At 42.7% G+C, this 15,016-nt stretch overlaps 1 protein-coding gene across 1 annotated transcript; it reads left to right on the forward strand.

The window, feature by feature from the left end:
* The first annotated feature begins 2,715 nt into the window (after window positions 1–2,715).
* Window positions 2,716–14,696, forward strand: Mettl3 (methyltransferase 3, N6-adenosine-methyltransferase complex catalytic subunit). Its single transcript, XM_075949422.1, has 11 exons — window positions 2,716–2,963; window positions 9,380–9,597; window positions 9,678–10,082; window positions 10,987–11,162; window positions 11,660–11,876; window positions 12,085–12,272; window positions 12,653–12,691; window positions 12,827–12,935; window positions 13,031–13,096; window positions 13,614–13,726; window positions 14,494–14,696. Exons 1-11 carry the CDS (start codon window positions 2,864–2,866, stop codon window positions 14,603–14,605), a joined length of 1,743 nt encoding a protein of 580 aa, XP_075805537.1. The 5' UTR covers window positions 2,716–2,863; the 3' UTR covers window positions 14,606–14,696.
* Window positions 14,697–15,016: the final 320 nt, after the last annotated feature.

Here is a 15,016-nt window from a genome sequence, read left to right on the forward strand (position 1 = left end):
CATTCTTAGAATTTAACTAATAAACAGTATCTCATGATTCCCAAATCATTGCACTGGTCCCATTCCCAGTAAGGCCCAGCTTTGACCTCCCTTGTGCTTGTCTTTTCACACCTTTAATAACAGTAAACTGATAAATCCTAGTGGACATTTAGGTTTTGGCCAAGTAGTAAGGAAGTGACAAGGCTGGGCTAGTGGCAGGGGCCTGTAATCTCAGCCCCTGGGGAGTTGGAAAGGGAGGTTGCAAGCTCAAGACATGCCTGGGTTACAGAGTAAGTTCAAAGACTGTCAAGGGGAAAAAAAGGCTGCGGATACAGCTCAGTTAGGACTCTGTCTCAAAATGTGAGTGATGAGGGTGTGAAGAATGCAATGTCTCTGCTCACAGTTGGGACCACACTCTGAGTTTGCTCTGCTGCCCAGGAGACAGATCTCTGGCTTTGTGCATGCCAGGTGCCTGCTCCACCACTGAACTGTAGATAAGACCTTACGTGATTTATACAGGCCTGTTACCTCTGCATGAAGGGAAAACAGTAGTTTACCACTGTTAAAACAATGTGAATTTCTATACAATTGTACACTGCTAAACTAACCCAGTAAAACGGACATTTTTACCAAAAGACAGCACAGCTAAAGCTCAACAGTTCAAATTACTGCCAGATGTGGTGGCACACACCTTTACCCTCAGCACTTGGAGGGCAGAGGACAGCCAGGGCTACATGTCTCAAAACAAAAAATTGAAATTATATGTGTGTGTGTGCCTATCATAGCATATGCTATGTGTCAATAGCAACAGAAGCTTTTCCAGGAAGTCAAATCCAGTTATAGATGGTGAGCCACCATTCAGGTGCTGGGAACTGAACCTGGGTCTTCTGGAAGAGTACCAAGCACTATTGAGATGTCTCTCCAGGTCCTAAGGGCTACTGTTTTTAAGATGGGATCAAAATTCTCATCTTCTACAGCATCGCAAGACTGTATCTAGTACTGTGGTTCTCCACGAAGGTTAGTGTTGGACTGAACAACCTAGCAGTAGGGCACTTTCAGAGCACGCAGGCAAGTGCTGCAGTACCTGATCTCTAGCACCACACACAACCAATATTTTATATAAAAATATTTAACTATAAGCGGGGCGGTGGGATCTCTGTGAGTTGGAGGCCAGCCTGGTCTACAAGAGCGAGCTCCAGGACAGGCTCCAGAGCTACAGAGAAACCCAGCCTGCAGGCTGCTCTTTTGGAGGTTCAATTAGCAAGGTTCACATCACAGATCACAACGGTCTGCAACTCCAGCTCACAAGAATGACTCCCTCGGGCTGGAGAGATGGCTCAGAGGTTAAGGACACTGTCTGCTCTTCCAGAGGTCCTGAGTTCAATTCCCAGCAACCACATGGTGGCTCACAACCATCTACAATGAGAACAATGAGATATGGTGCCCTCTTCTGGCCTGCAGTCATACATGGAGGCAGAACACTGTATTGTATACATAATAAAATCTTAAAAAAAAAAAGAATGACTCCCTCTTCTGGTCTTCAAGAGCAATAGGCACACATGTGGTATACATACCTGCAGGCCAACATTCATACACCAAAGTAGGAGTCTTTTTCAAAATTAAACTTAAAAAAAAAAGTCTTCCTTTCCTTAAATGTCTGTGGGTTCTGGGAACCTCAGAGTCTCATGCACATTCCCTGCATGTTTAGACTCTGTTCCCTCATGCTGCAAAGATGTTTGTCTTGGGACATGCCTAAAACCCCAAAGCTTAGGATACTGAGGCAGGAGGAGTGTTAGATGGAGACTGGGCAGAGCCACATGGTGAAACTCTATGTCTTTCCACATACAGAAAAGGAAAGAAGACACCAATACTTTTTCATCAAGAAAATCTGGGAGACCGCAGAATTGGCTCAGTGGTTAAGAGCACTTGTTCTTGTGAAAGATCTGGGTTCAATTCCCAGTACCCACATGGAGACTCACCACCTCAGGTACAAGTATGCATCTGGTGCACAGAATCTATGCAGGCGAAGCACTTGTATGAATAAAACAAATCTAAAAAAAAAAAAAATCAAGGGGCTGGAGAAATGGCTCAGCAGTTAGAAGCATTGCCTGCTATTCCAGAGGTCCTGAGTTGAATTCCCAACAACCACATGGTGGCTCACAACCATCTGTAATGAAATCTGGTGCTCTCTTCTGGCCTGCAGGCATACGTGCAGACAGAACACGGTATACATAATTAATAAATAAATAAATCTTTAAAAAAAATCAACACCCAACCTGTACCATAAACCAAGGCTGATTTGAGTTTTTGCCAGATCTCTGTGAGTTCAAGGTCAGTCTGGTCTACACGCGAGTTTCAGGACAGGCAGAAAAGGAGAAAGAGAGGGAGGGAGGGAGGGAGGGAGGGAGGGAGGGAGGGAGGGAGGGAAAAAAATCTGTGGTTTAAGGGTACAAATCTGTGGTATAGTGATCGCTAGCGTGTGCAAGGACCTGGGCGTACATCTACTTGAGTAGCAATATGTGCACCCCCATCCCGCCCGTCTATCTCGCTAGCCAGGCCATCCGTCCATCATCCACTCACGCCGTTCTATTCCCGCTAATTGAATGTGTGGTCACTAAGGAAGCACTCAAAGAATCAACATGGCCGCTCTGCCAGCTTCCAAAATGGCAAACCCAGCCTCAGCGGTCCCGGAAGCACGAGCGAGAACCGCCTCATGATTACATCCGCTGTTTCGCCAACACTTAAAGCATGCGTTCGAGAAACCGGAAGTAGCTTTCCATCTCGGCTCTGGCGTCCGCGCGAGGACTGGATGTCTCGCCGTTCTAGGCTTGGGAGGTGCTAGTTCCCTCGGCCGGTTCGAGCGGAGTCGGAGCCGGGCAGGAGGATGTCGGACACGTGGAGCTCTATCCAGGCGCACAAGAAACAGCTGGACTCGCTTCGTGAGCGACTGCAGCGGAGGCGGAAGCAGGACTCGGGGCACTTGGGTGAGGTGCGGGGTGGTGGGGCGGGCAGTGGAGGGGCGAGCGGCCGCTCGGGCGGCGCCGCCTCCTCTGTGAAGCCTCTCGGTACCCTATTCTGAGCCGTCCACCTCAGTTCTAGTGACTGCTCCTTCACTGTCATTTCTTTAACGTTGTGGGCGGGAAGCAAGGATTGCACCTGCATGCCCCCAGTGCCTAGTTTAGCAACCACAACAAGGTCCTCACTAGATGGTGCTAAATGATTAGGAAAGTGTTTACAAACGTTGTGAGAATCTGAAAACACTTAGTTTTGGTCTTTAAACATTTCCCCCTCTCCCATGTATGAGAAATTCAGAAAACTTGAACATTAAAAGGTTTTGAGTCCGACCCCAACATTCTTTCCCAGCACAAGGTCAATTGTTTAATGAGCAGTTGGAAAACTCTGCAAGAATACTGAATCCATATCACGTGTGTGGCTAGCTTGTGACAGTGCTTAGTATCCTCAGCGCCCATCAGCAGATTTTGATGACATTAAGTTCATGTGTTCATTTTCTGGACCTGTATTCTTAGGCAAGATTCTTAACATAATTAGTAAGCATTTGTTATACATCTACACTATTCATGAGTGGTGACAAAACTAAGACTCTGTTCTTACCTTAAAGGACCTTCAAATCTAGGTGAGAGTCAAAGGAAGGTAGAAGAAAAGGCCAGGAGAAAGCCTGGCATGGTGGTGCATGCCTTAATCCCAGCATTCTGGAAGCAGAGACAGGAGGATATCTATGAGTTTGAGGCCAGCCTGGTCTACACAGGAAGTTGTGAGTTTCAGGACTACATAGAGAGACTCTGGTTTCAAAAAGCAAAAACCAAACCAAAAAAAGTTAGAGATACAGTAGCATACATGTAAGGTGTTAAGTGAATGAGTCCACATAGAATGATGAAGAAACAGAATTGGTGTCCGTGGTAAAGTAATCCTGCTGGAGCTGCCGCTTGAATGGCCTGGTTTTTAAATTTTATTAGCCAATACAAAATTTGTCAGATCACATAATTTTAAAAATAGGGTAGTATAGTAAACAAAATGCAAAACATAGGATCAAAGAATAATTAGACATCAAGATCTGAAGAACTTTTTTGTTTTGTTTTGTTTTTCGAGACGGGGTTTCTCTGTGGCTTTGGAGCCTGTCCTGGAACTAGCTCTTGTAGACCAGGCTGGTCTCGAACTCACAGAGATCCGCCTGCCTCTGCCTCTGAGTGCTGGGATTAAAGGCGTGCGCCACCACTGCCTGGCTTTGAAGAACTTTTTTACCTCACCATACAAACTAACTTCTTTGCTTGGTGAGTTTAGTTTTATTTTTCCCATATATGTTTTAGTGTATGGTGTATTTTGCCAACATATATGCTGTGATGTCTGTGCACCATGCACCTGGTGCCCATGGGGCCAGAGAAGGATTCCCTTCACCCCTCCATCCCCCTGCAGCTGGAGTTTCAGAAGGTTGTGAGCCACTATGTGGCTGCTGGAAATCTAGGAATTGAAGCAGGTCTCTTGTAAGTGCAGTCTTCTTAACTGCTGAGCAGAGCCATTTCCCCAGGCTCCTGATTCGTTTTGTACGTCAGTTTTATGTATTTACATGGCTATCATAGAGATATAATTAAGTTGATTTTTAATCAATTTACCAATAACTCCAATTACTTATCTTAGTGCCTTTTTTAGGTGTTTTATTTATTTATTTACTATGTATACAGTATTCTATCCGTGTGTATGCCTGAGGGCATCACACCTTATTACAGATGGTTGTGAGCCACCATGTGGTTGCTGGGAATTGAACTCAGGACCTTTGGAAGAGCAGGCTTTTTAAAACAGTCATTTGGGGGCTGTAGGGAGATGGCTCAGCAGGTAAGAGTGCTCACACAAGCATGAGGCCCAGAGTTCAAACCCCCCAAACACTGTCAGCAGCAGAGACAAGGGCGTGAACAAGGCAGAGAGTAGTAGAGGCTGCCACTTGGAACACACACAAATGCAAAAACAACGTAGTAAAATATTCTTAATATATTTATATGGCTGTTTCTGAAAAATCTCAATTTATGTAAAAACATGTTGAAAGTTGTAGGTCTAGTTGCATGTGTTAGCATACACCTTTAATCTTGAACTTGAAAGAAGAGAATCTTGGGTTCAGGGTCATCCTTGGATATAGCTCACCTGACTCAAAAAGACCTTGTTTCAAAATCAAAAAGGTGGTCATAGTAGGTTACGCCTTTAATACAAGAACTCTGGAGACAGAAGCAGGTGGATCTCTGAGTTTGAGGCCAGCCTGATGTATATAGGGAGTTCCAGGACAGGTAGAGCTACATACTCAGATCCTGTCTCAAAACACAAAAACAAAGAATTAAGAGCAGTAACATTTTATTTTTATTTTTTTGTTTTTTGGTCTTTCGAGACAGGGTTTATATCTTTGGGGCCTGTCCTGGTCCTCAAACTCAGACCTGCCTATCTCTGCCTCCTGAGTCCTGGGATTAAAGGTATATGCCACCACTGTCCAGCGAGCAGTATCATTTTAATCACCAAAATTTAATAGACACAACTGTCAAATTGCTTGCTTTGAGTTGGTAGATTCAGTGTTTTGTTTAAAGTACAAAAAAGTTTGTTAAATATGGTATTGCTAGGGAGTGATAGCTTACACCTTTAATCAAGGGAGGCAGAGGCAGACAGATCTCTTTGAGTTTGAGGCCAACTTGATCTACACAACAAGTTCCAGGACAGCCAAGGCTTCACAGAGAAACCCTAACACCTTTAGTCCCAGCACTCCGGGAGGCAGAGGCAAGCAGATTTCTGTGAGCTCGAGGCCAGCCTGGTCTACAAAAGCTAGTTCCAGGACAGACTTCAAAGCTACAGAGAAACCCTGTCTCGAAAATCAAACAAACAAAAGAACCAAAAACAAAAATAAAGCAAAAAAAAAATGGTATCAGGTATCGTTGCATCAGGTATAAGTAAAATATCACATATTTGTGGTTTGAAAAGTAATGTTTCCACACAGAACTTGGATTAGATTACATTAAAATGAATGTTTCTGAAGTTTTAATTAGAAGTTTGAAGTCATGGAAAATGCTCAGTAATTTAACATTTATTTACTTAAATTTGTTTTGAACATGGACAGCTTTCTCAAAGTATTCTCATTAAATTGACATAACAAAACCTACGTATAATTGCCTAGCGAGGCCTTGCATCTTTATTAACAAAACATTCATGAAAACAGCATTATATGGCACAGGGCTTGGCACATAGTTGGGTTTTTTTAAATTTATGAATATGAGTTTTGCTTTTATGTAATTAAGTGTACTGTGTGTGCCGGTACCCTTCGAAGCCAAAGAGGGCTTTGGATCTCCTGGAACTGGATTTACAAACAGTTGTGAGGCCCACGTGGGTTCTGGGACCCCCCAGGTTCTCTGCAAGAATAGCGGGTGTTTTAACCATTGAGCCATCTTTTTGGCCCTGGGCACATAGTTGGAACGTAATTGGGGAAATGGTTACTATATGACTTAAAAACATTTCAGAATCTATTTATAAAGCTAAGCATAGCATCACATGCTTATACCTCAGCAGGAGAAGGCAGAATCCTAGGTTAGTCTGGGCAAAGTAGGCCAGGTTTCAGGACAAACCGAGGCAGCTATCTCAGCACTTTGGAGGAGAAGACAGAAAAATTTGAGGTCACTCTGAGCTACATCATAGCTTACAGGACAGTTTGGACTGTACATTAAGACCCTGTGGAAAACCAGACATCTGCATGACAAAGTAGTAATATACTTCGATTTAAAATTTACCTATAGCCGGGCGGTGGTGGCGCACGCCTGTAATCCCAGCACTCGGGAGGCAGAGGCAGGCGGATTTCTGTGAGTTCGAGGCCAGCCTGGTCTACAAAGAGAGTTCCAGGACAGGCTCCAAAGCTACAGAGAAACCCTGTCTCGTAAAAAAAAAAAAAAAAAAAAAAAAAGTAAAATTTACCTATATTAGGCCAGGCATGGTGACACAGGTCTTTAATACCAGCACTTGGGAGGCAGAGGCAGGTGGATCTCTGTGAGTACAAGGCCAGCCTGGTCTACAGAGTGAGTTTCAGGACAGTCAGAGCTACACACACACACAAAAAAAAAAAAAAACCAAAAACTTGGGGCTGGAGAGATGGCTCAGCGGTTAAGAGCACTGACTGCTCTTCCCGAGGACCCGGGTTCAAATCCCAGCGCCCATATGGCAGCTCACAACTGTCTGAAAATCCAGTTCCAGTGGATCTGACACCTTCACACCAATGCACATAAAATAAAGCTAAATAAACCATAAAAAAACAAAAACTTACCTATTTATTTTCTTATAGTCTCTATCAAAAGTCCCATTTGTTTAGGGGAGGGAGGGGTGTTATTGGGGATTGTGCCTAGGGTTTTCACATGCTGAGCAAGCACTCTACCACAGCCATATGCTAGCTCATACTTACTTTTATGTATTTATATATTTAATTGGCTTATTTTTTCTTGAGACAAGGTCTCATCATGTAACTCTGGCTGGGCTGGAACTTACCGTGTAAACCAAGCTGGCCTCAAACTCAGATCTATTTGCCTCTGTTTGAGTACTGGAATTAAAGGCAACGTGCCACTATGCCCAGTTGCCTTTTCTTAATTTGTATTTTGAGACAGGTTTGTTAAACTGCCTAGGCTTAAGCCATGAACTAGTCTATAGCCCAAATATTCTGTGAACTTGGAACCCTCCTCCCTCGGCTTCCCAAGAAACTAGGATTGTACACCTGGCTTCCACAATTTATGTAATACCCCCTTAGGCATACTTTAGGAGTCAGGAAAATGTTTCACAATTAAATTTGTTGATATAGTCTGAATTCCTTTTGAAAAATAGCTTGTGTTTCCTTGTTGCAGTAGCTTTGATCACTGTGCATATTTGCTTATTGAAAGTAATTTTTGGTACTTCAGATTTATAACCTGAATAAGACGACTCAGGATCTGCACCTAGTATGACTGATTCAGTTCACGTTGATTAGATTTGTGGGATCTCTTCTAAGAATGCAAGTCTTTCTCTTATACTCTAGGTATGCTACATAGTAATTATTACTTATATGTCGTGCATCCTTTTAACTAAGATGAGTTATTTTAACTCATCCAAGTCTTCAAAGTGCTTCTGTGACCTCTTCATGTGTACAGTTGGTGGAGTAAGAACATACGGTGGAAATATGCTGTGACCCCCATTTGTTGACAAGGCCTCTGGACAAGTATTCCAAGAGCCTAGGTTTTTTTTTTTTTTGTTGTTGTTGTTTTGGTTTTTTTGTTTGTTTGCTTGTTTGTTTTGTTTTTTTTTTTTGGTTTTTCGAGACGGGGTTTCTCTGTGGCTTTGGAGCCTGTCCTGGAACTAGCTCTGTAGACCAGGCTGGTCTCGAACTTGGTTTTTTTTTTTTTAAAGATTTATTTATTATATACACCATGTTCAGCCTCCATGTATGCCTGCAGGCCAGAAGAGGGCACCAGATCTCACTACAGATGGTTGTGAGCCACTATGTGGTTGCTGGGAATTGAACTGAGGACCTTTGGAAGAGCAGTCAGTGCTCTTAACCTCTGAGCTATCTCTCCAGCCCTGGGCCTAGTGTTTTTAAGTGTGAAACATATTCTTGATGACCAATGGCCTTGATTCATTAAAATCCTCCAGGTGGTAGTGACACATGCCTTTAATCCCAGCACTCAGGTAGGTCTCTATGAGTTCGAGGCCAGCCTGGTCTACAAATTGAGTTCCAGGAGAGCCAGGCCAGGGCTACACACAAGAATGCATGTCTTGAAAATAAATAAATAAATCCAAAATTCATCCTTGGAAAAGATAATCTGATCCCAGCTTTGATTATTAAAAATTTCATTTTTTTAATTTTAAAGTATAGATTGATTTATTATTAAGAGAAGAAAAGGGGAGCTGGAGAGATGGCTCAGCAGTTAAGAGCATTGCCTGCTCTTCCAAAGGTCCTGAGTTTAATTCCCAGCAACCACATGGTGGCTCACAACCATCATTATGAGGTCTGGTGCCCTCTTCTGGCCTTCAGGCATACACGCAGAAAGAATATTGTATACATAATGAATAAATAAATAAATGAAATAGTAAAAAAAAAAGAGAGAGAGAGAAGAAAAGGGTGGCAGAGCCCTATAAATGTACCATGCTGTTTTACCTCCTCTGAAGTAGTGAGGGCAGAGAATTAGGAAAAAACTTTTGCCCCAACAGAGAAAAAAAGATGCATAGTTTATTTTGGCAAAACAACAAATGCTTATGTATGACTGAAAGGTGATCTAGTGCTTCTGCTGGTCAGAGAACTTGCTTGAGATGAAAGATTTGTGTGCTAGGAATGTTGGAGAATTTGGCCTTGAGGAATATAAAGATTGCCAGTATTGACCCTTTTCACTTTATTTTTCTCTTTTAGATTTAAGGAATCCAGAAGCAGCTCTGTCCCCAACCTTCCGTAGTGATAGCCCAGTGCCTACTGCGCCTACCTCTAGTGGCCCTAAGCCCAGCACAACTTCTATAGTTCCTGAATTAGCTACAGACCCTGAGTTAGAGAAGAAGTTGCTACACCACCTCTCAGATCTGGCCTTAACATTGCCCACTGATGCTGTATCCATCCGTCTTGCCATCTCTACGGTAATGAGCTGATAAAGCTGGAATTTATCACGTTTGCTGTTGTCATGGTAGTGTCTCTTATGTTCTTCTCCTTTCTCTAGCCAGATGCACCTGCCACTCAAGATGGGGTAGAAAGTCTTCTACAGAAATTTGCAGCTCAGGAGCTGATTGAGGTAAAGCGAGGTCTCCTACAAGATGATGCACATCCCACCCTTGTAACTTACGCTGACCACTCCAAGCTCTCTGCCATGATGGGCGCCGTGGCGGACAAGAAAGGCCTTGGAGAGGGAGCAGGGACTATCGCAGGGCAGAAACGACGTGCAGAACAGGACTCGACTGCAGTGGCTGTCTTTGCCAGCTCCTTAGCATCTGGTTTGACCTCTTCGACATCAGAGCCAGTTAAGGAGCCAGCTAAGAAGTCAAGGAAACATGCTGCCTCGGATGTTGATCTGGAGATTGAAAGTCTTCTGAACCAACAGTCTACTAAAGAGCAGCAGAGCAAGAAGGTAGGGCCACGCGGAAATGTTCACACTGTACTCTGATCAGCACAGCAAGAAGGTCGGGTCACGCGGAAATGTTCACATTGTGCTCCAATTTGCAGTTTTGTTACTTTGACAAGGAGTAGCTTTAGAATTAAGACATAGAGCAATGGTTCTCAACTGGAGATGGTTTCCTCTACCTTCACCTCCACCACTGTAGCAGTGTCTTGCTGCATTGTTGTCACAGCACGGCAGAGTGCTACTGACACTGAGTAGATACATAGATACAGGATCTAGAAGGTAGGGGCCAAAAATCTGCTAAACACGCTACCCCCGCAGAAAACTGTCTAGCCAAAGTATTAATAATTCCATTGTTAGGAAGTCCTGAATTACGGAATCTATTTGGGAGAATCCTTGGAAAAGGATTCAGAGAAAAGAGAAATTCAAATAGATATAGGAAGACAAGTGGAGAATACTAAATGATACTCCTTTAGATCAAGTTATAGAAATCAATGAAATTATCAAGACAATTGTTCTGATTAGAACTACATTGAATTTTCATGTTTATGACTTCTAGTTTAGTTATAAAAATTTAGTTTGGCCTTCTATGAGGATAACTAGTGTTTTCAAATATACTGAGATAAGCAATAAAATACTAGCATTGTCCCTTTCTTAGTACCCAATCAAAAAAAATTGGCTTAAGGGGATGTTAGACTATTAGGTGGGTGCTATCAGCTTGGTACTCATTGTAGAAACCAGGCTCTTCGTATCTGAATTCCTTTCTAAATACTTGTGGTGAGTGAACCCATCCTCCTACGATGTTAGCTCCTTTATCTCTTATCAGACATTGCTATGAGGTAGACTTGTGGAGGTGGTTTAATGGCTAATTTATATACAAATCCTTAAGACCAAGGCTACTTCTGTCAAACAGGTCAGTCAGGAGATCCTAGAGCTATTAAATACCACAACAGCCAAGGAGCAGTCCATTGTTGAAAAGTTCCGCTCTCGAGGTCGGGCCCAGGTGCAAGAATTTTGTGACTATGGGACCAAGGAAGAGTGCATGAAAGCCACTGATGCTGACCGGCCTTGTCGCAAGCTGCACTTCAGGTCTCTTGGGAGGGAGAGGTGGGGAGGGTTTCTCCAGAAACAGGAATTCTTTCCAGCATATTCCGGCTGTCTTTGGGATGGCCATTGTATATAACTAAAAAGATTTCTAGTCAGGCATCTGTGTCTCTGACCAATAGTGCAAGTTAAAAGTTCTCTGGAAGGAGGATAGAAACTGGCTTAGGGCCAGTGTTTAATTCTGATGTAACAACCTTCTCTAGGAAGAGAAGAAAGTCTCTTTTTTTTGTTGTTTTTGAGATAGGGCTTTTGGAGCTCAGGCTGCCTATGATGATGACCTTTCTAACCTTAGGGCTACTACCAGTGGTGGGATTACAGGCCTAAGCCACTGCACCCAGGTCCTCTTTATTCAAGAGAAAAACTAGTTCTTTTAGTTTAGTGATACAGACAATTGGGGGAGAATAAGAAATCCTGCATTTGAATATATGATTTACTTCTGAAGTACCATTTGGATTCTGAGCCCCCTTTTTTAATTTTCCCAGACGAATTATCAATAAGCACACCGATGAGTCTTTAGGTGACTGCTCTTTTCTTAACACATGTTTCCACATGGACACCTGCAAATATGTTCACTATGAAATTGACGCTTGCATGGATTCTGAGGGTCCTGGCAGCAAGGAGCATACGCCAAGCCAGGAGCTTGCTCTTACGCAGAGTGTTGGGGGTGACTCCAGCGCAGATCGACTCTTTCCACCTCAGGTACCTACATGTCTGGACATCCTGGGGAAACTCATTTCAACATATAGACAAACTGAATGGGGAATCCGTACATGTAGAAAAACAGGGAATAAATTTAGCAGTCTGGCTCACTGATGGGAATGGAATGGGATAGGAACACTTGAGTTAGAGGGTTTGGGACCATCAATCTGTGAAGGAAAGAAAGATGACCAAATACTACCTCATGCAGTGGATCTGTTGTGATATCCGCTACCTGGACGTCAGTATCTTGGGCAAATTTGCAGTTGTGATGGCTGACCCACCTTGGGATATTCACATGGAGCTACCATATGGGACCTTAACAGATGATGAGATGCGCAGGCTCAATATCCCAGTACTGCAGGATGATGGCTTTCTTTTCCTCTGGGTCACAGGCAGGTAATATAATCCAGATATGTAGGTACGGGCAAATATAGTACAGCGTGAAAGCTGGGTGGGAATAAAATCCTGGGTTCCCGATTTAAGGAAGCCTCCCCCTTCCATGAGGTTTTCTCAGGCCTGTAGTTAAGTGTCACTGATTTAGGGTGCCAACCCCCTTCCATGGGGCTTAATGTTTGTTTATAGCACAAATACTTGGGATTCTTGATTTTAGAAAAATAAAGTCACTCAGATTAGATGCCATTTCATCTTTTCATTCATTCTTAATTTGGTTGCCCCGATGATGTTTTCCATGTAAATGTTTGATGTTTATAACACATGAAATATTTTGAAGGGAAAAATAAGGACAAACAAGTTGTTTAACCCTTACATCTTTCTAGGGCCATGGAATTGGGCAGAGAGTGTCTGAACCTCTGGGGGTAAGTAGAAGTTGTGTTGTATTTTTCTGAGGGAAATTGACTTCTCTCAGTATTCTTATCAGTCTTTGCCTTTGTATCTAGCAGTGTGCCTTAACTGTAATGCTAGTTAAAGTTCTAGTTCTCTGTGCTCCACAGTTATGAACGGGTGGATGAAATCATCTGGGTGAAGACTAACCAACTGCAGCGCATCATTCGGACAGGACGAACAGGTCACTGGTTGAACCACGGAAAGGAACACTGCTTAGTGAGTAACAATAGGCCCAGTTTAGTAAAAGGGACTGTTTAAAAGTCCAAAAGCTGTGGTTTTATAAGGTAACAATTGTTCTCTGTGATGAGCAGGTTGGTGTCAAAGGAAATCCCCAAGGCTTCAACCAGGGTCTGGACTGTGATGTGATTGTAGCTGAGGTATGTGCTACAATTACCTCTGTCAGGTATAGTCTCCAACATTTTATTTATTTGGATAACATACAGAGCTAGAATTGCAATCTTAAGAAAAGCTTTCTTTCTTTCTTTTTTTTTTTTTTTGTTTGTTTTTTTGAGGCAGGGTTTCTCTGTAGCTTTGGAGCCTGTCCTAGAACTAGCTCTTGTAGACCAGGCTGGTCTCGAACTCACAGAGATCCTCCTGTCTCTGCCTCCCAAGTGCTGGGATTAAAAGCGTGCGCCACCACCACCTGGCTGAGAAAAGCTTTTTTAAAAAATTTATTTTTGCTTCATGTGTGTCAGTGTTTTGCCTGCATATAATTCTTTCTGAACTGTCGAATCTCCTGGAACTGGAGCACAGAATTCTGAGCTGCCATGGGGGTTCTGGGAGTTGAACCTGGGTCCTCTGGAAGAGCAGTCAGTGCTCCATCCTAACTGCTTAGCTATCTCTCTAGCCCTATAATCTTAAATGACTTTAAGTAGCTTGTTTTTTATTTTCTAGGTTCGTTCCACCAGTCATAAACCAGATGAAATATATGGCATGATTGAGAGACTGTCCCCAGGCACCCGCAAGATTGAGTTATTTGGACGACCACACAATGTGCAACCCAACTGGTAACATTACCACAACAGGGCAAAACTCTACAGATGGGCTGTAAAGAACTCAGGTGGCATAAACTTATGTTTAAATCATTTTCCTGGACTCTACAACATTCACTAGATTTCAAAGGGCTGTTCTTAAAGTTATAACAGCCTAAGGATCCTCAGTCTATGGGATATATTAAATCTGCCCCCTAGCGACTACTAATTATTTACTTAATCTGTCAATTTTAGTGCTTTTGACTCCTATGGCTGGCATTTTAATTATCCAAAGATTATTCATTGGCAGTGATTATGAATGAAATAGGCCTGGCTAACAACATCACTTACTAATCCTTAAATATGCAGATCCAGCTGACATGAGTCTGAGGCAGAAGGATTACAAGTTTAATGAATTTAATTTAGTATCAAAAGGGAGAGGGTATTGACTGATATAGTTCAGCATTAGAGCATATATATAAGACCCCTAGATTCAATCCCCAGTTACAGCCACCACCACCAAAGAAAAATTCAGCCAGTTTTAATATCTGCACCTGTACCAGGACTGCCATATACTTTGTTATGATCTTTTTAAGAACTGACATGGGTTAGGCATAGTGGAGCACACCTTTAGCCCCAGCACTTGGGAGGCAGAGGTAGGCAGATCTATATGAGTTCAAGGTTAGCCTGGTCTACATGGAGAATTCCAGGACAGCCTGAGACCCAAAGAAACAAAACCTGGCATGAACAGTGTTGAGCCCTTACAGGATGTTTGGTTTTCCTCCTCTTCCCCCTTGTTTTAGGATTACTCTTGGAAACCAACTGGATGGGATACACCTACTAGACCCAGATGTGGTTGCCCGGTTTAAGCAAAGGTATCCGGATGGTATCATCTCTAAGCCTAAGAATTTATAGAAGCCATGGCTCCATAGGCTATGCCTTAAGAGGAGTGTTTATACAATAGTGTCCCCCACCATATTTAAATAAAAGTTTGTATTGTAATTGAGATTTCTGAAGTGAAATTCTGGCTTTCACCACTTAGCATGTGTTCTTGTGCAAGTCTTTTTTTCATTATGTAAGAGGAATGTGAGCTACCTACTTCATTAGTTTTGAGTGTTCAAATTAAATGGATAATATGGAGTAGCATCAACATGTCGATCATTATAACACAGGAGTACACAGGTTCACAGTGCTTAGCAATTAGTATACCATAAACAGGGTTAATTTGAATTTTACTTAGTTTTACCAGGCATGTGTTTTGCTTATTCTATGGGACTTTGCTGGTTTATTATTCTATAGCTTATTTCTAAGAAAAATAAGATCATC

Source organism: Microtus pennsylvanicus, chromosome 15 (genome assembly GCF_037038515.1).
Source record: "Microtus pennsylvanicus isolate mMicPen1 chromosome 15, mMicPen1.hap1, whole genome shotgun sequence".
Lineage (NCBI taxonomy): Eukaryota > Metazoa > Chordata > Mammalia > Rodentia > Cricetidae > Microtus > Microtus pennsylvanicus.